General features: G+C 53.3%; 1 protein-coding gene and 1 long non-coding RNA gene across 8 annotated transcripts in view; one reads left to right on the top strand and one right to left on the bottom strand.

Moving 5' to 3' along the window:
* The window catches only part of Sardh (sarcosine dehydrogenase), a 64789-nt gene that overhangs the window by 12142 nt on the left and 27962 nt on the right, over window positions 1-24685 (top strand). For 4 of the 7 annotated variants that reach the window (XM_006233733.5, XM_006233731.5, NM_001423000.1 and 1 more), the window contains 9 exons: window positions 2117-2221; window positions 3273-3402; window positions 7019-7105; window positions 7342-7432; window positions 9391-9532; window positions 11701-11784; window positions 13872-13985; window positions 18175-18313; window positions 19993-20106. In XM_006233733.5, coding sequence (XP_006233795.1) covers window positions 2117-2221; window positions 3273-3402; window positions 7019-7105; window positions 7342-7432; window positions 9391-9532; window positions 11701-11784; window positions 13872-13985; window positions 18175-18313; window positions 19993-20106 — 1006 coding nt within the window. Of the gene's footprint in view, window positions 1-2116; window positions 2222-3272; window positions 3403-7018; window positions 7106-7341; window positions 7433-9390; window positions 9533-11700; window positions 11916-13871; window positions 13986-17427; window positions 18152-18174; window positions 18314-19992; window positions 20107-24685 lie in introns of those variants that run through there. The other 3 variants (XM_063282992.1, XM_039104090.2, XM_063282993.1) reach the window with 2 other exon arrangements.
* On the bottom strand, window positions 21576-23834 carry LOC102548789 (uncharacterized). Its single transcript, XR_352200.3, has 2 exons — window positions 23225-23834; window positions 21576-21850 (listed from the first exon to the last, which is right to left on the bottom strand). It is a non-coding gene; the product is annotated as an uncharacterized LOC102548789 (long non-coding RNA).

Here is a 24685-nt window from a genome sequence, read left to right as displayed (position 1 = left end):
GCAGATCCTGTCCTAAAAGACCATACAAAGACACTCAATTGACTTCCCTTAGGCCAATCAAATGTGTCCGGGCATGGGCTGTATGACATCCCCAGCCAAGATTGGAGGACAAGTTGATCTTTTGATAACTCCCTGGAGAAGGAGAAGTCCACACCTCTGGAAATTTGAGGGTGATGGAGAAGATCATAGAGCAGGGCATTTAGTTTTGATTTTCGTAGTGTGAGAGGCCACATTGCTCTTGTTCAGAGCTCAGCGATGAGTCTTGGACGCCTGCACACCCCAGCCTTGTCCCTTAGGCCTGCCTCTCCCACCTTGCATGAGTTTGGCTTCCCTCCAGCCTCCAAGATGTCGACCCTGCGCATTTCGTAGTGTGAATGTAGGAAATGGCACAGCAGAAACCTGGATCTGGTAGGTTCCTGCCATTGTTCCCAGAGTAACTCCCCCTGAACACACAGTAGGTCCTTATTCACAGAGACACCTACCTTGGACTGTATTTGGTGTGCAAGGAAAAGTGTCCATGCTGACCCCTTACCGAAGTTCAGAGCTATGGGGACCGCCCACTCCTCAGGTGGCCACCAGGGGTCACTCTCTGACCATGAAGGGGCTCCAGGAGAGTCTGCGGTGTAAGTGGGGAAGCAGTGGATGTGTCTTGGGTTCCACAGGATGTCCACCGAGGGGCACCACACCTCACTCCTAGCTAGCTTCTTCAAATGCTCCCCTGCAGCTGGCTATCTCCCTCCCTTGAATCTCAAAGTCAGAGCCATGCCACAAGGTCCCCGAGTGCCTGTAGATATGTACATGGACGGGGGCCACCATTCCCAGTGCTTCAACATTGCAGGTTACAGTCTGGTGTGATGAGAGAGTTCTCAGGCCCCATCCCCCCATAGAGAAGGCTCTATGAGGTTAGCCCCACCTAGTGCTGGGGCTAGCTAGGCAGGAGGCAGAGCCAAGCCTCGGTCTTGCTTCCACTGCTGTGGTCCCACTCTGTGCTGAGGAGAGTCCTAAGGCTAGGACGTGCTCTGGGGTTTGTATCGTGTGTCCTCTTGCCCGTTTCAGCTGAGGAAGCTCCCCGGATGCGGCAGTCATGGTCTGCAGGAGACTGTCTTCCCATAGCATCAGGTGCTGGGTATAGGCAAGGGCTCAATCAAGGCTTGGGCGCCCATCTTCTATGGTAGCTAAGAGATCTCCCAGCTTTGAGAAGCTGCCCTGGTCCCAGCCAGCTCTGCCCTGACCTCCTTGTGGCCAAGGGACGGCCTGTTCAGGGTATGGTTCTCTCCGTCTTACATTTTTATCCTCCTTCTACCTGCTTCTGCAGGAGATGCTTACCCTGTGCAGATGCCAAGCACAGGCCTGAGAGGGACTGGGGATTAGAAGTCACATCTTCTCATTCAACCTACTGAGTGCAGTCACAGATCTAAGCCCGGGGCTCCCTTTCCTTTATTAACATTTTCATCACATTTTAAAATTTATTTACTTATTTTTATTTGTGTGTGTGTGTGTGTTTGTATGTTTTTGTGTGTGTGAGTGTGTGTGTGTCTGTGTGTGTGTGTCTGTGTGTGAGTGTGTGTGTATGTGTTTGAGTGTGTATGGTATGTATGAGTGTGTGTATGTGTATGAGTGTGTGTGTGCGTGCGAGCGTGCATGCGCACATGTGCATGTGCACGTGCACATGTGTGTGTTGAGCCTAGCCCTTGCTGGGGCCTGGGAGAGGCAGTTCCGAGGGCCAGGGTACCATCCTGCTGGGCTGGAGGCATGGGCTTCCCTGGCCGCCAGGGGTCTCCACAATCCTGTGCTATTTTGCTCTGGGATTCCTTTCTCTTTGGAGTGTTGCTGCTGCGGGTGATGGTCCTGGCAGGGCTGACTGTTATTATCTAGTTACTGAAAATATGACTGTGCTTCTGAAATCAGTCCTTAACTCGGACACTTTGATTACTCCTCACAAACGAACAGGGCCTCTTTGAGGAGCTCCTGTCTGTCTCTGCCTGTCTCCTTCCCTACTCATCTCCAGTGCAGGAGAAGGTCCACAGGTCCACCCAGAGCTGGGCCTGCCCCAGGGCATGGGGGCCAGTGCAACAGGGCTGCTTGAAGCCTGTGGCCTCTCTGCTTTGCCTTCCAGAACATGCCCAATGTCCGGGATCATGATGCTTCTGTCTACCTCCGCCTGCAGGGGGATGCCTTGTCTGTGGGTGGCTATGAGGCCAACCCCATCTTTTGGGATGAGGTAAGACCACCCCCAAGAGTCCCACGGTGGAAAGACAGAGCTGCCTTGGCCCCACCCAACTTGAGAGCTTCTGAGAGCTGGCGCTCAGGTATACCAGAAGCCAGGTTGGAATTGCTGCCCACCTCAGCATGAGGCAAAGCTGGGACTCTAGAAGAACTTAGAAACCACCCAGCCCTTGCTGCCCCTCTTGCCCCTCTCCAAGGCCACAGTGGAGCCTCAGGGCTGGAGGACAATTTAGGGGACAACATGGCTGTCCTATCCAGATGTCCACAAACAGAATGACTAGAGGGCGATTCTAGGCGGGGCGGGGGGGACTAGCCGCCCAGAGGTAGGGAGTCAAACAAAAGTTCACAGGGTTGAGTAGTGCAATGTGGTGGAGACTGCACCCCAAGTGTAGTTAGTAGGCTGTGGATTGTCAGAGAGGTCAGGTTAAAGGCACAGGTTGGCTAGATGGCCAGTTGCCAAGGTTGTGGTGGTCTAGGAGCAGCTCCAGCTTGTCCCGAGATAAGTCACCCTCACCTACCTTGGCAAGGTCTCTCTGTGTAACTCTAACTATCCCGGCACTCACTATATTGACCAGGCTGACCTTGAACTCCCGGTACCTCCTGAGTGCTTGGATTAAAGGTGTGTGGTACCATGACTGGCTGTGCTTGCTTTCTAAAAATCAGAAAGGTTGTCAGAAGGCCGAGGACAGGGGAGTGGTTAGGAAGGCGGGAACATGGAGGGTTTTGAGCAGTTGTGGTAGGTAACTGGGAGCCATTAGATGCTCCAGAGAAGGGTGGGTCACTGTATGGTTTGAGAGAATGGGTTAGAGGCAGGAAGCTGGAGCCCAGTTGGAAACTACAGAAACAGTCCAGGAAAACTAGGTGGGGTGAAACCAGGAAGGAGGGGGAGTGGGTGGATTGAGAGCCCACAGGTAAATCCCATCCTCTGTCTCGTCTGACCTGGTTCCTTACCTGACTAGGGGCTGGAGCTGTGCCGTAGGTGGGCCTGGACTGGATCAGTGCTTTTCTCCGGGCTGATTGACAGATTCTCTGTGCTTCCTTTGTAGGTGTCAGACAAATTTGCCTTTGGCCTCTTTGACCTGGACTGGGATGTGTTCACTCAGCACATTGAAGGTGCCATTAACCGTGTCCCCGTGTTGGAGAAAACGGGGATCAAGTCCACTGTCTGTGGCCCTGGTGAGTGGGGAAGCTGAGCCCAGAGCAGAGGCGTCCTTCAGTCAGTCTGGATGCCAGCACCTTCCTGAGAGGGACCTGTCTCATGTTACATGGGCTTAGCTAGGTGGCTCTTAATTTTCCTCTCTAGAAGAAAACCTGACAAGCAAGGACAGCAATATATCCGTGGCATGAAGCCCATGACTCTCTGACCTCCACAATGAGACTCTAGACCCCATTCGTCCCCCGAACATGGGGTTCTTGTCTGTAAAATGGGAACGTAGGATCCTGTCCTAGCACCATGTGAGGCAGAGAAAAGACAGGAAGACTAACTCTGTCTCTAGTGCAGTGATCACCGGGTGGAACCCCGAGCTCTGCACCCCACCCCAGTCCTCACTTCCCCAACCAGGGTCCCAACCACTGTTCTTGGGTAGCCAGAACTCTGTAGGGTTAGAGTTGGGCTGGGCGTGGAGAGATTTCTGGCCAGGAGTTCCCAAGCCCCTGTCTCCTCTCTGGTCTCCAGGAGGCTGAGAAGAAGGATGAGTTTAGCTCCCAGACCCTTTCTCTTTAGGTTATCAACAGAGTAGCTGCTGTTCATAGGGCACCCCAGGCTCCACCCCAGAGAGAAGATCCTAGAAAGGAGGTAATCTGGAAAGTTGTCCATGCTCACCCTGTAGTCTGATGCATACAGTGTGAGACTCAGGCAGCCAACCCTGGGATAAGTGTGGTGCGGCCCTGCAGCCCTGCACACCTAAGGGTGTGAACTCTTTCTTACCAGAGTCAATTCTTTTCTTGGGAAAGGGTTCTCAGCCTGGCAGAGGAGTCTTCCCCACTCTCTCACGGGCATGCCTCGAAGCTAACCTAATTCCACTCAGTTGAGCGGCTAGCCTCCTGGGTAATTCTAGATCAGTGTCAGCCATCACAGAGCCAGTCAGCACTGGGCTGAGGTGGAACTTACACGTGGCTGGGTAGAAGTAGTCTCAGCAGAATCTCAGCAGTGTGTTTCCTCCTTACCATAGGGCGGACTTGAAAGTCAAACTCAGAGAGATACAGGATAGCCCAAAAGGAAACTGTCTTCAGCTTGATAGGCTGAGCTATCCAGGTGTGGGAACCTGGGAGGTAGGGACAGAACACTGCTCAACAGAGGTAGCATAGGGCTAAGAAGTCACAGGCTGGAGCCAAGCTGGTAGCAAAGGCTTATGGATGAAAGGGGAACCTGGAGGCCAAGGGACTTCCATGGGGGCAAAGTGGCCAGGCCATCTCAGGAGAAATGAAGGGTCCCAGATGGAGGGTGCTGTGGCCTTCTGGGGAGTCCAGCCCTCACTGTCTGGGAGTCCTTGGTGACTACAGAGCAGCCAGCTCAGTTTGTAGCACCGGGTGCAGCCCTGGGAAGGCCAGATGGAGCCGGCAGCTAGCCCCCATGAGCAGGCTGAGAGCACGCCTTATCTGGGATGTGGGCGAGGGCTGTGACTGGCTGTGACTCATGTCCCTGCTCAGCCAGAGTGGGACCGATGGTGAGAAACACAGGAAGAATCCCAGGGGGCATGAATGTCCCCAGCGGCTCTCTTTGTCTAATTAGCCTGGAAACTGTCACTCCCCCATGGGGCCCTATTTTGGGGAAGTATGCTTGCAAAGACAACTTGGGTCTGGTCTCTTAGAAGTGGGGTAGGTTTAGGGATGGGGGTGGGATTGCTTTTCTCCTTGCCAGACAGCTCAGAGGCTTGGGCCTCCAGAAATCGGAGATGTCCTAGTCCTAGACTTTGGGGAGGTTTGGGGCAGATGGAGTTCACTGGCTTAGGCTGAGAATTCAGAGCCAAAGTGGTAAACGTATTTCTACCACGCTGTTGGGTGTTCCAGGATCCTTAAGTTTCTCCGACTTGCCCACATTAAAAATCTAAGGGAGCCTGTACTCCACACCCGCCCCTCTGACTAAAGGTCTACCCCCAGCACCCACAGACCTACCTGGGACTCCTCTTTTGTCTTTTTAGACCTGGGCATAGCTCTCGTCACCTTCTCCAGCCAATGTGGTCCAGCCAACGTGGTCCTACTCAGATGGCTGCCCCACCCTCACTCACTCACATAGTCCAGCCTCACACAGCTCCATCACAGGCCTTCTTCCCCTCAGTGAGGCCTTCAACTAGGAGGGCCAAAGGCCATTGTCCCTGCGGACATAATTCTTCCACTTCCCTGTGGACTTCTCAGTGTAGCATCTCAGAGATCTCCACTGTATTCAGTTGGCTCACCCAGGTCTGCTTGGCTTTCAGCCCTGTCTCAGAGTGTGCTCATTCACACGCTAAGTCCTTTCGGAACACGTGCAGAGCCGATATGGAACCTTGAGCTGTATGCTGAGCTCATACTTGGCCAGCATGTGCAGTGTGGCAGCTCAGGAGATCTTCTGTTTCGCCTCTCACAGCCTGTATAGGGACCATTTCCTGTTCAACACGATGTCCAGCTTTGGCCTTACATGTCTTGGAACCGGGATCCAGGGATGGGCCTTCCTGTGGAGTCTTTCTCCACAGGAACGAGAGCTTGGTCCTTTGGTCCCACAGCTTCCTACTGTGTGAAAGCTTCCCTCTTCTTGCCCCATGTCTGGCTGTTCCTAAGCTTAGACACTGCCCCTCAGCAGCTCAGCCCCTAAGCACCCTTTGGGGAGCAGGATGGGTGTGTCAGTTCCCTACCTGTAGATGCTAAGTACACGGGATTGGATCTGTGCACCTTTGCTGAGTGACTGGAGGCAGCTGACCCCAGCCAGGCAGCATTCTCTTCTGTGGTAAAGCACTGGGCAGTAATAGTTCGTAGCATGCAGGACTGTGGGGAGCATCTGACTTACCTCAGGGCACTTGTACGTGACAACTTAATTTTGGCTTATTTGACTGTCTGGTTTCTGTCTGTCTTGCTGTTCCATCAGCTCTGGTTGGGGGCGGGGGGTTGTGTTGCTTAGAGCTTCCTCCCAGGGCTAAGCACATGGTAGGAGGGGCGCAAATGTTTGTAGGTTCACCCATCCCTGTAGAGTCGGTACTGGGATCCTGGTTGACCAACAGAAGAAACTAAGGCACAGAGAGGCAGGGCGGCTTTCTTGAGGAGTTAAACAGAGATGGATTTATGACTATGGTTGCAATTTCCTCTGATCTCTGAGGCACCCTGATAGCAAAGAAAATCTAATCATTCATTCACTCATTCATTCATTCATTCATTCATTCAGGAGCACAAATGGAGCACTTGGCTAGCCTCCGTGCTAAGCCTGGGTACATGGCCTTTAGCAAGGTCTGGCCCTCACCTTAATGTTCAGCGGGCAAAGAACAATGCAGGAAGATGGTGTGGTTCATTGAGGAGACTTGTAGCACTATGCTGGATCAGAGGAATGCCACTTGTTGGTGGAATGGTGACAGTGTTCCTGAGATGAATCTTGGCCCATGGCGTAGAGCTGGTTAGGTCATAGGTCAAGTGCTTAGAGGATCAAGGACAGGAGTAATCTGGTAGGCTCCCTTGGGGTAACCGTATTATTACCTTGGGTTATAAGGATGGGAGGTTTCAACGCAGGAGGTGTCCAAGGGTTGCCTCCCAGTCCCTATTGTCCTAGGACAGACTACTCCCAAGTGTCTGAGGCCTGGAGGAATCTGAGGCCTCCCCTTCTTTTCAGAATCCTTCACACCCGACCATAAGCCCCTGATGGGGGAGGCTCCTGAGCTCCGAGGCTTCTTCCTTGGCTGTGGCTTCAACAGTGCAGGTGAGGGGGCATATGAGGGGGAGGCTCCATGTCCCTGAGCCCAGGAGGCACCCCCTGGTGGTACAGAGATGGAGGGAGGCTGGGTGCAGAGTGCAGCCCTGCTGGAAGGCATGCCGCCCCTCAACACCCAGGCATGAGCGCAGAGCTTATGTGGGGCCACCATGGAGAAAGGGGCTTAAAGTTGGATGAGGGGGGCATGGGAAGCAGATTGCAGCCCTGAATTTCCATCTCACCAGGCATGATGTTGGGTGGTGGCTGTGGACAGGAGCTGGCCCATTGGATTGTGCATGGGCGCCCAGAGAAGGACATGTACAGCTATGACATCAGGCAAGTGTGGTGGCTGGGTGGGGAGAGCAAGACAAAGGGATGAAGCCGGTTTTCGAAGGAACCTTCCTTGATATCCAGATGACCTCTTGGAAGTGGATGCATCAAGGGTGGAAGGGGAGAAGGCAGTGGTTGGTAGACGTCTTGGAGGAACACCAGGGTTGGGCAGGCTACAGCCTTTGTGGTGTCCAGGATCTCTTAGCCTAGATCCTACCTGACCCACTATTCCCATCAATAGGATCCCAACATTCTGAGCCACAGATGGGGAGACAGAGGCTAGGGAGTGGGCCCAGCTAGGATCACTGTTAGTGTGTAGGACCAGGAGCTGAGCTGAGACTGGTGGTTCTTCCTTCAATCCAAGGCCTGACATGAGTCAGACTCAACACCGGGCAGCCTCTGCCCTGTGGTGCAGGGCAGTCAGCATGGACAGGCTGGAATGGGTACAGAGAGTGCCTTGGGTCTGTGGGGAAGTTCTGGGCACTGAACCATGTAGCTTGGGCCAGATGCTGATGGGAGGAGCCTGAAGGCATCCTAGGGCCCCATGGCCTGCTGCGAGGGCTCTGAGGCAAGAAGCAGGAGACATCCTGTTCTGTGTGACCCAGGTCCATGTCCCATTCCTGGAATAGTTACATTGACCTGTGCAGTATGGCCCTACTAGGGACTGGAGGAGTTGGCCTGTTGTGTTTGCAGTGAGTATGTGCTCTTGGCCAATAGTCCCCTGAAGGGACCCAGCTGCCTGTTGACCTGTTATAGGGAAAGAGTTGGGGGAAGGGACTGCTGGCTCAGCTCAGGATGTCCTACAGCCCTGCCAGCTTGTCTCTTCTTGGCTGGATGGGAACATTGCACCCATGAGGGAGGTGATGTCTGCCACTACAGAGACAGATGGCTGGCTCTGAAAACCCCAGAATGCCACCCCTACCCGGCTTCTGGTGCTGTGAGGTCTGCTCTGTATCTCCTCAGAGACTGTGTACTTACCATTAAGCTTCCCTCCCATAGACGCCGAATGTTCTAGAAATGATACAGCTTTAGGGACCTTAGGGAAGGGTCAGCTCGCACTCCTCCCACTGCAAAATAGAGTGGGATGACCTCACCCCCTCCAGCTGTGTGATTAGAGCCACAGAGCCATCCTCAGTGCCACCCTGCCAGCCGCAGGGACCAGATCAGCTGGGGTCACCTGTACCTGGGTGGCACACCTGGGGACCCACTATAGACTACAAGCTTGTGTATGTGTGTGTGTGTGTGTGTGTGTGTGTGTGTGTGTGTATGTAAGAGAGACAGACTGACAGAGACACAGAGAGAGACAGACACACAGAGAGAGCGGGGGCAGGGGGAGGCAGTGTGAACCAAAGTCTGTCTCTCTTCTGGGCCCGTTTTTTTCCCTTATGGACCACCTGTTTATAATTAGGTCAAGGACATAATATGCTCCCACACCCTCTGCAAGGGACCCTCAGTAAGGGACATGTTTGTGTAGTGCAGCCAGCCTTGGGTCCTAGGTATGTCTAGACCCCAGCTGCAAGGGACGGTCCCAGGACTTGCTCAGCACCAGGGGACACCCAGACCACAGCAGATGCCTCTCATATAGCAGAGCAGATGGGTCCTGTTGTGAGACCACACCCCCAGCTGTGTGGCCCTGGGCTAGTCCTTCTCCTCTCAGTCACAATTTCTGCATTTGTAAGATGGGAAGATGGAACCACCCGTATTCCCTGCGGTTGTAGAAAGGTTTAAGCTAAATCAGGGGTAGTATTTAGCATTACATTACATGGCAAAGGACAAAAGCTCAGTATTGGGACATCTTGAGCCCACACATGTCCATTACTGTGGGCTGGTCTCCTGACATCCTTAGCTGGGTTACTTTGAGAGAGGCGGTTTGTGACTGAGTGAAGAGGCTAGCCCAGATTTGCTGCAGGTCGGATCCTTGACAGGTTGTCCACAAGCGCTGACCCATCCCCTTCTCGTGGCAGGCGTTTCCACCACTCGCTCACGGACCACCCACGCTGGATCCGAGAGCGCAGCCACGAGTCCTATGCCAAGAACTACTCGGTTGTCTTTCCTCACGATGAGCCCCTGGCGGGCCGCAACATGAGGAGGGACCCTCTGCACGAGGTATATCAGGCATGAGCGAGCCGAGGAGCTGGAGGGCCGTGGGGTGTTGGGGTAATGGACACTTGTGGGCTGTGTCCCCTGAGCTCTGGGTGGGACGCTGTGCCAGGCTTTGGGTGGAAGAGACTAGCTTCCACAGGGGCTTCCGGCCAAGTGGAGAGACAGATGTCCTGAAAGCAGACTCAGGGCGGGGGAGATAGCTCAGGCTATAGCTCAGCACTGGGAAGGCTCTAGAGACAGGAGGATCCCAGCCTAGTCAGTGGGCTTCAGGTTCAATGAGAAACCCATAAAACAAGGTGGATGGCACATGAGGACTTCCATGATTGTCCTCTTCCCTACACACACACACATACACATACACACACACACACACACAGCACACCACACACACAACATATACACATACCACACACACACCACAGACACACACACACACACCACACACCACACACATACCACACACACACACACCACACATACCACATACACACCACAGACACACCCACACCACACACACCACAGACACATACACCACATACACTACAGACACACACACCACAGACACACACACACATACCACACACATACCACATATACACCACAGACACCCACCCACACCACACACACTACACACACAACACACACACCACACACACACACACACACACACCACACATACCACATACACACCACAGACACACCCACACCACACACATCACAGACACACACACCACATACACTACAGACACACACACCACAGACACACACACACATATCACACACATACCACATATACACCACAGACACCCACCCACACCACACACACTACACACACAACACACACACACCACAGACACACACACACACACCACACACACACACACACACACCACACACATACCACATACACACCACAGACACACCCACACCACACACACCACAGACACACACACCACATACACTACAGACACACACACCACAGACACACACACACATACCACACACATACCACATATACACCACAGACACCCACCCACACCACACACACTACACATACAACACACACACACCACAGACACACACACACACACCACACACCACACACACCACACACAAACACACACACACCACACACACTACACATACAACATACACACACATACCACACCACACACACACCACAAACAAACACACACACAGCACACACCACATACGCACACACACCACACACACACATATACCACACACACACACCATACACACACCACACACACACCACACACACCACCACATACACATACCACACACACACACATACACCACACACACACACACCATACACACACCACACACACCACCACATACACACACCACACACACCACCACATACACACACCACACACACACACATACACCACACACACACACACCATACACACACACACACACCACACACACCACCACCACATACACACACCACACACACACACACACACCATACCACACACCACACACACATACCACACACACATACCACACACACACACACACACACACACACACACACACACACACACACACGGTTGTAGCAGTGTGGGAGGTGGGGTCTGGATGATAGAGGGCACAGTAAGTATGCACATGCATGTGTCAGAGAGCAGCCAGGCTGGGAGTGTGGAGAGAGACCTCACATCACATTCTTGGGATGCCATCTCTGTTTTCTGGAAGATTCAAGATCAAGTTGTCACTGACATGGTGCCTGACTAAGGCCCTGTTGGCTGCGGATAACCACTGTCTTACTACGTCCTTTTAGAGCAGAGGTCCTCTCAGCAGGTCCTCGTCTTTGAAGGGGACCAGTCCTCTGTGACTAGGACCCACTCTATAACCTTATTTGACCCCAATGCTCTCCCTGTAAGCTCAGTCTCCAGACTATGACACAGTGGTTTGGGCTTCAGCTTGTTTGCTGCTGGGGGCCACAGTTAAGCTCATGGCAGGTCATTCTCTAGATTATGGATTCTTGTGAGGTGAGAGCACTGTGGGAGCTCTGGGGAGGAGCAGTGACATGCTGGGACCTTGTTCTTTGAGCACTCTTGGGTATGAGTGGTGGGTGCCCTGGCTCTGCATCCTGTGCATTGTCAGGCCGTGTGTGATGGGCGCTCTTCATCTCCATCCAGGAGCTGCTTGGACAAGGCTGTGTGTTTCAAGAACGACAGGGCTGGGAACGGCCAGGATGGTTCAACCCCCAAGAAACAGCTCAGGTGAGCGAAGACACCTGGCCACCAGTTTATGTAACTGGGAGGCCCTGGGCCTCCCATACCCTTCCTCATCTCAGCATCCTCCCAGCCACCCAAGTCAGGCTGCTCCAGCGTGCCTCGGGCTGTGGCGACAGGTCAGTAGTCTGCACCCAGGAAGCTGGGAGAGTGATCTGCACCTCAGTGGTGAGGCTCCTTTAAAGGCTGGCCTGCTTACAGTGGTCAGGTTTTCTGTGCCCACGTGGGCAAGCACTGGATGCCAGCACAGACCCACAGTGTGGATAGGCTGGAGGATCCCCCTGGTTCTAGGAGGAATGCAGGCCCTTTTCACACATTGCTCAAGAATGTATATTTGGCAACACCAACTGTTAGTAGCTGTTAGTGGGAGGAATTGTGCCTCGGTGTGTCAGTTTATCCACTGAACCATCCCACATGCTGGCCTCTGGGATGCTGTAGGGGCCTCCCCAGAGCTCCCTAGGAACAGCCCCTGGGAGCAGACCACAGGGGCTTTGAGGCCCACACCTAGGTGTGTGAAAGTTTGCCCCTTCCTGCTGATGCAGTGTCCCATCCCATTCCAGTGCAACCCTCTTCCAAATCCTCGGTTACCCAGATCCATGACTCAGTGCAGGGCATACTCAGTAACAGGGTCTTGTCTTTCATTGGTCCTGGAGGCAGAGTGGGCAGGGTGGGTTCAGCACCTCTGCTCTGGAGGTCTCAGGCAAGTAGAATTGCTTCTCATCAGGCTCCTTGGTCCCCAGATGAGAAGACTTTATACCCTACCCAGGAGCCAGTCTGGAAAACCTTGTAGGGCTAAAGCAGATGGGACATTCCTTCTAGGGCCCCAGAGTCCAGGGGAAGTACGTCTGGCTGGGAAAGGAGAGGTACTGGGAAGGGCCTTGAAGATGTCACGGCTGCAGGGGCACTGGGCATAACAGGTTGACTAAGGCAGATCCTCCCACTCCTGGAGCTCAACTCTTATTCCAAGAAGTGAGTGAAGCCTGTGGTTAGTGTTGTAGCTGGGGGCAGGGGGATCCACAGCTCCTTTGTTTACCCTAAGTGGGGAGGAAGTCACTGAAGTCACAGAGTTACAGGGACGGCATCTGACCAATGTGACTGAACTCAGGAGAGGGTGGAACAGGGGAGAGGAACCAGACACTGTAGCTTTCCCAGAATCTCCTAGGACCAGACACCAATCAGACCTGCCTAGCTTCATGCCTTGGCTCCTTAGCTTGGTCTGCACCTTGGGGCGAGCTTAACCACCTGGGATTCGGCTTCTCTGTCTGCAGAATGGGTGGCCCTCCTTGGGAGTTGTGGGCACTGTCAGTGGGGGTTGGGGGTGTCATGAATTTTCATCTCTGTGGTGGTTCCTACCCACACTTTCACCCTGCACCTGATGTCCTGGCATCAGGTGGAAGCCCTCACAGTTGCCCAAGTCCCTCTCCAGCTCACTCGGTATCTAGTCTTTTCTCTATCCTCCAGTCAGAACCAGTAAGGCAGGGATTAAGCTGTTATACGAACAATCATCCACGAGTTACGTGAGCCGTACAAATCTAACCAACTTCTGGGGGAGATTTATGGAGGACAGGACCAGGCCTGTGTCACGTTCACCCTTGTATCTGCAGAACATAGTGAGCATCCACTGAGCAGTGGGCCCAAGCCTGCTGTGGAGGGAGGAGAGAGAGAGAAGGGAGGGAGTGCGTGAGGTACTATTCTTACTGCTGTGCCATGGGAAACAGCTTAAGGGAGGGGGCCTCTCTATCAGCAGGACAGGGTGTCATAGCAGGAAGGCATGGTGGTGGGAACTGAGGCAGCTGGTCACACTGTGTCTTCAGACAGGAAGGGGGGAGCAGAAAGGAAGTGGGACTGAGCCATAAAGTCTGGACCTCCCATCCTCTACCTCCAAAACATCCCGCAGCCCCCAAACAGCATCGCCAGATGAGGACCAAGTCCTCGAATGTGAGCCTGTGTGTGTGTGTGTGTGTGTGTGTGTGTGTGTGTGTGTGTGTGTGTGTGTGTGTGTGTGTTTACTTTCAGGCTACGACAGGGAAGGAGGAGGAAGGCAGAGTAAAAGATGACCTCATTTTCTGCGACAGGTCCTAGACTACGACTACTATGGGGCCTACGGACACCAGGCACACAAGGACTACGCCTACAGCAGGCTGCTGGGCGATGAATATACCTTCGACTTCCCACCCCACCACTGCGTGGTAAGCAGCCCCAGCTGGGTGGAGCCCACAGACGCCTCTGTTCCTCCTGCAGAGGCCTCTGCTGAGCTGCCTGCGGGGTCCTGGGCTTCTGCTTGCTTCGAGTTCACCCCTTTCCAGTTAACACAGTTTTGTGGGAACCATGTAATCCTATTCCTTCCCTCTCTCCTCTGCACCGTAGTTTTGCCAGCGGTCAGGTCTGAGGGTTTTGCCCTTGGAGGGTAGCAACAGGCAGGACTGAGGCCGCTGGCTTGGGTGGATGTCTTAAGGTTCCTGTTGCTGTGATAAAGCACAATGACCAAAAGCAACCTGAGGGAAGGGGTTATTTCAGCTTTCAGCTTATCGTCCATCATGAAGGGCAGGAGCCCAGAGGCAGGGACTGTAGCAGAGACCACGGAGGGACCAGACTCACCGGTTCACTCCTCGTGTCTGTCTTAGTCTGCTTTCTTAGACAGTTTAGGACCACCTACCATGGGTGGTGCAGCCCTCTGTGAGCGAGGTTTCCCTGCATCAACCATTCAAGAAAGTGTCCTACAAATTTGTTTATAAGCAATCTGAATGGAGATAATTTTATCAACCAAGGTTCCTCTTCCCAGATAACTCTAGCTTGTATCAAGTGGGCAAAAACAAAATAAAACACAACCACCACCCCTAGGAACAGCAGCAACAACAGCAAAAACCCAACCCAAACAAACACAGACAAATCTCGGTCAGCTGCTCTGGGCCAGGACTACACCCCTGTGATCCAGGAGGGATGCAACTTCCTCTTCTTGGGGCCTGCAGAAGCCTCCAACCTCCTTGTAGTGGAGAAGGTCTAAAACAAGGAGGGCTTGCTGGCCCTGTGCCCAAGGCCACTGGAAGGACAAAGCAGAAGAGACCAGGTTGGGATGACTGCACTATTGGAATCTGTTCATTGATTGGAAAAGTGAGCAGGTGAAGCTGGCCGGGCAGTTTGCCGTTCTTCTCCAAAGTCCTTGGTTCTCTACCTTTGAATACTGAGGTGCTGAGTCCTAGGGGCTAAACATCCCCGCAGCAGCCTGTATCCCACAGGCCGCTCACACAGAATGAGCATTGGTAGTGTCCCTGCCATGCCTCCCTAGCTCCTCCGAGGACTCCAGTTGTCTGGGTATGTCACTAGGCGGAAGCTCCTGGGATCCCGTGCATGTGATGTGCACCTTAGGTCGGTGCAGAGCCAAGCCCTCAGCCTGGGCCCTAGACTGTGGGCAAAGCATCAGGAGGGCATCACGGTATCCAGGGTAGGGCTTCACAGGCAGGGACGGCATCACTCGGGCCCCTCACGGTCAATGTCACTGTCACTGTGTCTCTCCAGACTCAATGGCACATCGTGGCCAGTGCTGGAAGCAAGGGCCCGTTTGTTCCCACCGCTTTCCCCTAAGCTCGTGTGGGAAGCAAATAGTTATTGAGGCAGGTCAGAGCTCTCTGAGGAGTTTGCAGAAGTCAGCAGCTCCGTAAAGCAAAGCAGTTACCGAGCCAGCTTGGTGCCCGGTCCCCACAACCCCCTCAAGGGGGTGCATGGCTGCGTCTGGCACCTCAGCACCTGCAGCTTCTACAGCCTGTGGGACTCCCGGCCCTGGAGGGTGTGGAAGCTTGGGGGAGATGCCAATTTGGCTTTGCAGCTCCTTCCAGCCTCCGCAAAGCACACCAGAGACAGTCCCTGCATGAAACGCACACTTGTTCTCCACGTTGGCAGCTTCCCAGCCAGGCAGACAGAGTGTCAGCCGGGGGAGCTGTTTGGGTTTGGGTCGGCAGCTCTAACAGTGCCAGAAAAGGCACCTCAAAGCCCGCTGGACAGGGAGCCATCCTTAATGATGTCTGGGGAGAGGCAGAAGAGCTGAGGCCTCAGGAGGCAGCATGCTGTGCCAAGGCATGGTGTTTGCTCAGAAGCCTACTGCAAGGTCTAAAAGGCTGGTTTCTCTGCCTGGCTCAGCCATGGGTGTGGTTCCGGAGACCTTCACTGTCACCCTTGTGACGAGGGCCCTTTGTGGCCATGCTAGGAACATTTCTGAGGCTTTTCACTGGACTGCTCTGAAGTCCAGAGCCCTGGGGATACCAAGAGTTGGTAGCAGCCATCTCACTCGTTGGTGAGTCGAGTCCAGCTTCCAGACACACACTGGCTGTCCAGCCAAGGCAGTGGCCCACAGCACCACCATCATCTGTGCCCTCAGGAATGAGAGTGAGATTGGCACAGCTGGGCAGTGGCTAGGAGGAAGCAGCGAGGTGTGCACTCTTTTTCGTGGTCAGCAGCTTTATTGAGAGATAATTTCCACCGCACCCGGTGCATCAGTTGAAAACTTTCCGTTCACTGTCCCCAGCAAGTCCTTGGGGCAGCTTCGTCTCTCCACAAGGAAGCCCCACAGTCACTAGGAGTTACCCCATCCATCCCCCTACTCCATCCTCAACACAGGGTCAGTGAGGGACCCTGTCTCAAGAGGAAAATGTGGAGATTGACAGCTTAAGACCTGCAATGTCCTCTGGCCCATGCAACCGTATGTACAGCCCATACACATGAACATGCACCATACACACATACAGAGCCTAAAGTAAATACACATCCTGGATGTGGGTCCCTGGTTTGATTGATGCAGAGTTCCTATGTTTCTCCCACCCCCGTTTTGCTGTCATTCTGGAACCATCTGCAACACAAACAGATTCTTTGTGCAAATGTATAACGTTTTGATGGCGCCCAATTCATCTCTTAGCCTTGTGCTGTGTATGCCTTCAACATCATGTCTAAGAGTTGGCTGGGGCCACACGTGCACATACTTCTGGATTTTCTTCTAAGGGTTTCTCGGGTTGGGGATTTAGCTCAGTGGTAGAGCGCTTGCCTAGCAAGCGCAGGGCCCTGGGTTCGGTCCCCAGCTCCGAAAAAAAAAAAAGAAAAGAAAAGAAAAACAACCTGTAAATCTAAGGGTTTCTCATTTCTGTCTGGATTCTTGTGGGGGCACAGTGACGAGTTCAAATGTCACTGTTTTGCTTGCGGGTATCCATTTGCTAAGAGGGCTCTGTATCCCCATGGAATTCCCTGGGCTTCTTGTTGAAAGCCCAGTCTCCATCAACTTCATCACAGTGATTGCCAGACTGGGCGCTACCCATTAAGCCACACCTCCATCCCTAGTTCAGCCCAACACTGTTTTGTCTACTGTAGCTCCCCCTCCCCCGGCCCCAGCAAGTGTTGGAATCAGGCAGTGTGACCACATCAACTTGGTCCTCTTTTTTTAGGTTGTTTAGCAGTCTGGCCCCTTGAGACTCCGAGTGAATTTTAGCATGAGCTAACCTTCTGCAAAGGATCCAGCTGAGGCTGTGATAGGGACTGAGTCAGGTCTGCAGATCAACCCGAGAGTGTGGCCTTCTTGCCACACACTTATGGTGTCTTTCCATTGGCTTTTGGTCATTATAATTTCTTTTTCAAAAACATCCTTCCTAGGTCCCGAGGAGATGGTCCAGTCATAATGGGCTTGGTGTGTAAACATGAGGAACTGAGTTCAGATCCCTGGGCTGGACATAAAGAGTCAGGTCCTGGAGAGGCAGAGACTGGAGGACGCTGACCAAGCCAGTCTAGCCAATCGTCGAGCTTCAGGGTCAGTGAGGGAGCCTGTCTCAAAAAGTAACTCGGAGAGCAACTGAGGAAAACGCCAGCTATCAACCCCTGGTCTCCACACATACACGCGCACACGCACACACATTTTTACCTTTTATAATAAGAACTTTGCATTTCTGTTGTCAAGCTTATGTCTTGGTATTTTTTATCGCTTTGGGGGCTGTGGAGAACGAACAATTTTTTTTTTTGGTTTTCTCTAGATTGCCCCATGTTAACGCACAGACCTGCAGTGGGTTTTGTACGTTGGTCGTCTTTCCTTTGGCTTGCTGTGTATTTAGCTTTCTCTGGTTTCTTGAAGAGGAAGGCTGCATCCCTAGTTTGGACTTCTGGTCCTCCTGCCTCCACCTCCTTAGCTCTGTGCCACCATACCTGGTTTTTAGGGCAATTCTTTCGAGAGCTAGAGCCTACTTATGACTTGTGCCCAATGTCCTCTGTGTGCTTTCTGTTCCGGGTGACCCCTGAGCTGGGATGACTGAGAGGCTGGGAGGGAGGCGGTGGGGAGGCTCTGGGTAAGTGTGTCAGGAGGCCCATCCTGACGGCCCCACAAAGCCCCTCCTCCATGGGGCCTTTTAGATCCAGAAGGAATGTCTGGCCTGCAGAACGGCTGCCGCCGTGTTCAACATGTCTTACTTCGGGAAGTTCTACCTTCTGGGGGCAGACGCCAGGAAGGCTGCAGACTGGCTCTTCTCAGCAGATGTCAACCGACCCCCAGGTACTGGGCCCAGTGCTCTCCTGCTTCAGAGTCAGATGGAATTCCATGGGCACAGGGATGAGGGGCAGACAGGTGGCCTATTGTTCTTCCCCGGGTCTAACCATTCTGCGGCCTGGCCCTCTCTGCCCTGTCGCCCACCCCAACCCAGGGTCTCCCCTCTTCCACCCTTTCTTCTTTCCCCTTCCTGGACACCTTCCTCTTTGGTTCACAGAAGGAATGCCGGGCCGCAGTACTCGGTGGGTGGCACCTGCTGGCACTTGAGCCCAGTCACTCCCCCCCACTATCATTTCGCTTTTCCTGCGTGGTTGCCAGAATCAAAAAATCCATAATGCTTAGTTAAAAATCAAGTCTTGAGTAAATAATGAACAATTTTTGTTGTGGTGTATCCTATGAAATATTTGGGATAATCAACTTTTTTTGTCACCCGCCCACCCCGCTGTCCACCCACCTGTCCTCATCTTCGCTCCTTTTCCATAGCTCTTGTCACAAGTCCCACAAGATGGGCGCTTTCAAATAAGAAATGGATTAACTCGTGGTCCTGCAGGGCAGAGGTCAGAATCGGGGTGCTAGCTGAGTGTCCTTGCTCCAAGGTTATGAGTGGGGTCCTGCCTGTCTCCTCCAGTTTGGTGCAGGCTGGGAGCCTTGGCTTTGCTTGGGTTGTAGCTGTTTCATTCCTCCTTGCCTCTGATGCTATGGGCCGCACTCCCTGTCCTTTCTTTGTGTGTGCATGTGTGAGCATGCATGCACATGCATGTGCACACATGCTTGTTTTCGTGTGCGCGTGTGTGTGCATATGTACATGCATGCATATGAGTCAGAGGGAAGTCAGGTCAGAGGCAGTCTTGGGCGTCACCCCGCGGGAACCATCCATCTTGTTTTTTTGAGACAAGGTTTCTCACTGACCTGGAGCTCCTCAAGTAGGCTAGACTGGTCATCCAGTGAGCTCCAGGGACGCAGCATTGGAATTCCAAGCGTGCCCCACCATGCTTGTCTTTCTCACGTGGCTCCTGTGGTTTGAACATACGGCGTCACCTCCCCAGGCCTTAACTTTCCTCTCTTTCTAAACAGTCCCACTAGGTGGGAGCCCATCTGAGTAACCTTGCCCCCACAGAGATATAAAGACCCCATATCCAAATAAGGTCTCACCCACAAGTCTTTGAGGTCACACCTCTAACATGTCTGTATTCAGCCTGTGACACCCCGTGTGAGTGTCCCAGCAGCCCCACGTGCAGCTGGGTTTTGCTCTTGTGAATCTTCCATCAGCTCTACCCACCTGCTCACCCCCTCCACCACCAGCTTGTCCTCCATCCCTCTCTACCAGACACATCTCTGCCTATCTACCAGGTGCCCACCCTTCTACCCGTCCCACTTACCCCCTCCACTCTTCTTCCTGCCCACGGTTTACCAACATGACCGCTTCCCCCATAGACAGTGATTCTGCCATATCAGGCACACTGATGTGGATGATGAAGATGGGGATGAGGGAGGACCCAGGCAACCATTTCCAAAGAAATCCCTCCCCAGATGACAATCACGGATAACCTCATCAATGATCTGGTTGGTTGTAATACAGTCATAGGGTAGGAGGCCTTATGAGGGAGACCTCATATTGTGGGGTCCTCCAGGCTTGGAGGAGGAACGAGCTTTGGTAGAGCTCACATCTGGGTCCTTGTTGCCAGGCTCCACGGTGTACACATGCATGCTGAACCAACGGGGAGGCACCGAGAGCGACCTGACTGTTAGCTGCCTGGCCCCTGGTGCCCAGGCCAGTCCCCTGGCCCCTGCCTTTGAAGGTAAGGTTGTGAGAAGCGGCACTGGCACAGATGTGACCTGCTCAGAGGACTGGCAAGTTACCAGTGTCCAGAAGGTCAGGGAGGGTTATCCAGGATGACTGTGTAATTACCTGTCATGTCCACTCGTGGTCAGGACCTAGAGATTATTGGTCTCATTTCAGGCTAAGTGCAGGCTGTGTTCGGGTGGTTGTGCTGTCGCTCTGAGTGCTGTGTAATTATGCCTTTGAACCTGTGGGGCTGTGGCATGTTGGAGCAGCCTTGGCGTGGGTGCACTTAGCCTAGCTACCCAGGCTAGCATCAGCCCAAGGCAGGCTACATCTCCCACTCAGAGCTCAGTCTCTTTCCACCGTGCCATCTGGGCTAGTCCCAGTCTGTGAGCTGCTGCCCATCTCAGGCAGGTCCCCCGACGCTTGGCTCAGTGGCCCCCTCTGTGTCCTTCCACTCCTCCTTGCACACCCGTAATGACAGGCAGCTCAGCACCCTAGCCCTGTTCACACAGCTTCAGCTGTTACATGTAGATAAGACTCCCTCCCGTCACCCCAACCCTGGATCCCACCTATCAGCTCCTACGGGCCAGCTCTGCCTCCTGTCCCATGGCCTATGTCCACCAGGAGAAGAGAGGGAACAGAGTGGGCATGTATTTTTTTCCAAGAAAGGCATTGGTGCTTCTAAAGAGTGATTTGCAGGGAGGAGGTAACAACTGTGTGGCTCTCTGAGCTGCTATCCAAGAGGCTGACAGTGGACAGTGCTGACCCATATGGAGATGTGGTTACATCCTAGCTCTCCCCACTGTTTGTGTCTTAGTGGAACTTAATGAGGCGCCACTAAGCTCCAGTCTGGTCATGGGACAGAGGGGGAGTCAGTACCCTTATCCCTGTGTGTGATATGGCCAGAGGTCTGATTTAACTGGGGGTTAAAGCAAGGACCAAGCATATCTCAGCAAGTGCTTTGTTTATCCCAGAGCTATATCCTCACCACCCTGTTTTGCAATTTTTACATTTTGAGACCTTAGCTCTCTGAGCCTCAGTTTCTCTACCTGCCCAGCTGCTACAGGAATGAGTAAAAACGAAGGAGCCAGGAGCCTCCCAAGCCTCAGTTTCCTTATCTTGGCAATAGGGACCTTGCTGGAATTTGTCAAGAAAATGCTTTGTGATATATTACCTTGTGCCTCCCACCTGGTGCACAGTTCCTGGGGCTGAGTGCTTGGGGGAGACACCCAGAGGGCATGACCAGATGATCCGGTGAGCCCCATCCCCTGGAGGCTGTGGATCCGAGGGATACCCCAAAAACAGCAGAGAAACAGCTCCTGCACTGACACAGGTCCCGTGATGAATATGCATCTCATTAAGTATGTGTATATTTAATATGCATGCTAATTATGCATGCGGCCCAGAGCTCCAGTAAGTCAAGAGAATGTGACGATTTACATGCGATCAAGGCTGTGTGCCAAGCAGCTGTCAATCTCGGAAGCAATTTTAAATCAATCTTTATTCATCTTTCTTAATATTATAAAAGGTGTGCTTGCTTGTCAGAAACACACCGACATGATGAGATTGGCATACGAGACCTGCCACCCACAGAGCTCGCCCCACATCTGGAAATGGTAGAGCAGAGCCTGGGGTGAGACTCTGTCCCTTGGCTCACGTGGATCTGCCCTGCACTGTCTCAGTAGAGCAGACGAATGGGGAGGTTGCCCAGGGCAAGCAGGCACATCATTCTCAGACCAACTGGTAGGAAACTCAGGCTGGTAGCCGGATGTGGGCCGAGATATACATGTGACAGAGAGAGAGAGAGAGAGAGAGAGAGAGAGAGAGAGAGAGAGAGAGAGAGAGAGAGATATGAGAGTTGGTTATGGTAGGATACCTTTTGGACTGGGATTAAGAACACTGTCCAGAATTCAAGCATCTTCTGGGAACTCCAACCAGGGACCAGGGAGCCTTCTCTTTGTTCTCTCTCTCTCTCCTCCTCCTCCTCTCTCCCTCTCTCCCTCCCTCCTCTCTCTCCCTCCCTCCCTCTCTCACCTCTCCCTTTTCTTCCCCTCTCCCCTTTTCTCCCTCCCCTGTCTCCTTCCTCCTACCCACCTATCACCCTTCTTTCCCTCCCTCCTCTCTTCCCTTCCCTCTCTCTTTTTCTCTTCCTCGCTGTCTCTCTCCCTTTTTCTCCCCTCCCTCCCTCTCTCCTATCCCCCACAGTCTCTCTTCCTCTTGAGGAGGAAGGGCGTGAGGCTTTGGTGGGCTCTGATCGGTGCTCTGGCAGCATTTTGCCCCTGAAGGCTCCCTGTGCTGGAGGCAGGCCCATTGTACAAGACAGGAGAAACTCAGGAAGATGAACAGATATTGTTCTAGGACAGGCTGGCCAAAGCCTGTGTACCTCCCAAGACAGCATCCTTCCACGGGTGTGTGTGTTCCTGTGAGGTGTCTCCAAAATAAAGGTGCCAGACTTGAGGAGACAGGCCTCTGCCCACCCCTGGCTCAGAGGATACTCTTTAGAGTGCATCACTGGTGAGAGCAGCCTGGATGAGGGGCAGGAACAGTGCATGGGTTTGGTTGTCATAGACTGGGACTGCTCCCGAGCTGTGCAGGGTGGGGAGTGGGAGGGGCTCCAGGAGGAGATGACACTGCCTGGCCATGGAGGTCGAGGCTCAGCAAATAAGGGAGAAGAGTTGGGCAGGATCAAATAGAGCTCAATAGAGCCAGGTCCCACAGGCGGGGCTTCAAAGGCTGGTGGCGAGGACCCCAGGGCTCTGGGAAAGCTTGGGTGGTCCTAGGGCCATGAAGTGTGAGTGTAGGCTGATTACACGCCAGGGGCTGGGGCCACTTGGAGTGCACATGGGATGTGGGGGTGAGGGAGGCGCGGGTGATGCCAAGGGGTTCTGTGAAAAGGGCTTCCCAGAGGCCTTTGGGATGGATCTGGAATAGCAGGCAAGGTGTCGTAGCACACAATGATAGGGTCAGGGGGAGTACAGGGCTGGTGGTCTGTGGAAGGAGGAGGGTGCTAGACTCCATAGGAGCATTTCCTGTTCCTTTTCTAGCTGGCATGACAGTAAAGCTAAACCCCGAGTGAAGGAAGGAAGGGACTAGCTCGAGGCTCTTAGGCAGGGTTGCTAGGTCATCCTCACCTCAGAGCCTCCATCAGGACCCATGTTCCTGGATAGAGACCAAGGTCGTTGGCTTCCGCTGTTAGCTGTCCCTTCCCTAGACAGGAAGAAGTTCAGGTGCTCACAGGCCAGGGTCGCAGCCAGACTGTGGATGCTCTCAGGACTGCGTCCTCCAGGCAGCAGCTTATCTGGTTCTCTTATGAGCATGATTGGGGCGGGGGCCGAGCCTACCAAGTGTAAGCACCACCCTCCCCTTTCCCTCCAAGGACATTGGCACCCAAGTTGGGAGAACAAACAGGAAGAGACTCTTGAAGGGGACGGGGAGTGGAGTGGGTAAAATATCGCCATTCTGCCTCCCAGACACCACTTCCTATGCCTGCCATGGCTTTGCCTCCTCCCAGCAGCCCTGTAAGGGGATTCCAGTTACATCCCGTCTCCTAAGCAAGTGACCAGGGCTAAGAGGCTTCCAGAGCCTGCACTGTGACACAGAGGAACCTTGTAGGAGTCAGTGAAGAAGGAAGTCAGAAAGATGGGGGAGGGGCACATTGAAGCCTCCCCCCTACCTCCCCTGTGCCAGGCTCAGTCCAGAGGGTGGTACCTGCCTGCCACAGGTCCTAGTGCCCTTGACAATGGCAGACAATTTTGAGAACCCTGAATTCCAGATGGGACCGGGAAGTTGGTGAACTTGTTTACTGGATCTAAGGCCACAGAGTTGTCCAAGGTCATTAAGCTCTGAGGCAGTGGTTTCCCAGAATGCCTGGTGGAAGTGAGTTGGTGTCCAAGGGCAGAGTCCCAGGGCCAGTGTTGCTCTGTAGATGCCCTAAGGCCATAGGGACAGTGGGTTTCATTTATTTCCAGTACATCTCTCCTCTCTAAACTGTTGTTTCCTTTTCTGAAGCCTGGAGGAGTTGCTCTGTTAACACCCTGGGTGATGGAGGTTGTATTGGCCGTTTCTCTCTTTCCTGTGACTAAAGCATCTAAAAGGAGAGTGGGTTCATCAGCCCACAGTCTGAGGGCACAGTGGGGAAATGTGGTGGCAGGACCTTGAGAAGACTGGCCCATGTGGCATCCTCACTCAGGAAGCGGAGAGAGATGAATGCTGGACTCTGCTTGCTCTCTCTTTTTAACTTGGTCTAGCACCCTGGTCTACGCTGTTACCCACAGTCTGGGTGGGTCTTCTTAGTGTGATTAACTGAATCTCGAGACCCCTCAGACATGCTCAGAGGCTTGTCTCCTAGGTGATTTTAGGCCTTCTCAAATTGACTGTCAAGATTAGCCATCCTGAGGGGAGTGTCGCCTCTCACTCTCGGATCCCTCAGCCCAGTGAACTTCAGAAGGGCAGAGTCAGGGAGCCCAAGCATATGGGGTGTGTTATGATGGGAAGTTATGATGACTAGTAAGGACATGAGACTTGAGAGAGAAAAATATTTATGTGAGTCCACTTTGCCCTAGTGGTTGATGCAGGATAGACGCTCCCTCCTA

Source organism: Rattus norvegicus, chromosome 3, assembly GCF_036323735.1.
Source record: "Rattus norvegicus strain BN/NHsdMcwi chromosome 3, GRCr8, whole genome shotgun sequence".
NCBI lineage: Eukaryota > Metazoa > Chordata > Mammalia > Rodentia > Muridae > Rattus > Rattus norvegicus.
This window is presented reverse-complemented; position numbering and strand designations above follow the sequence as displayed.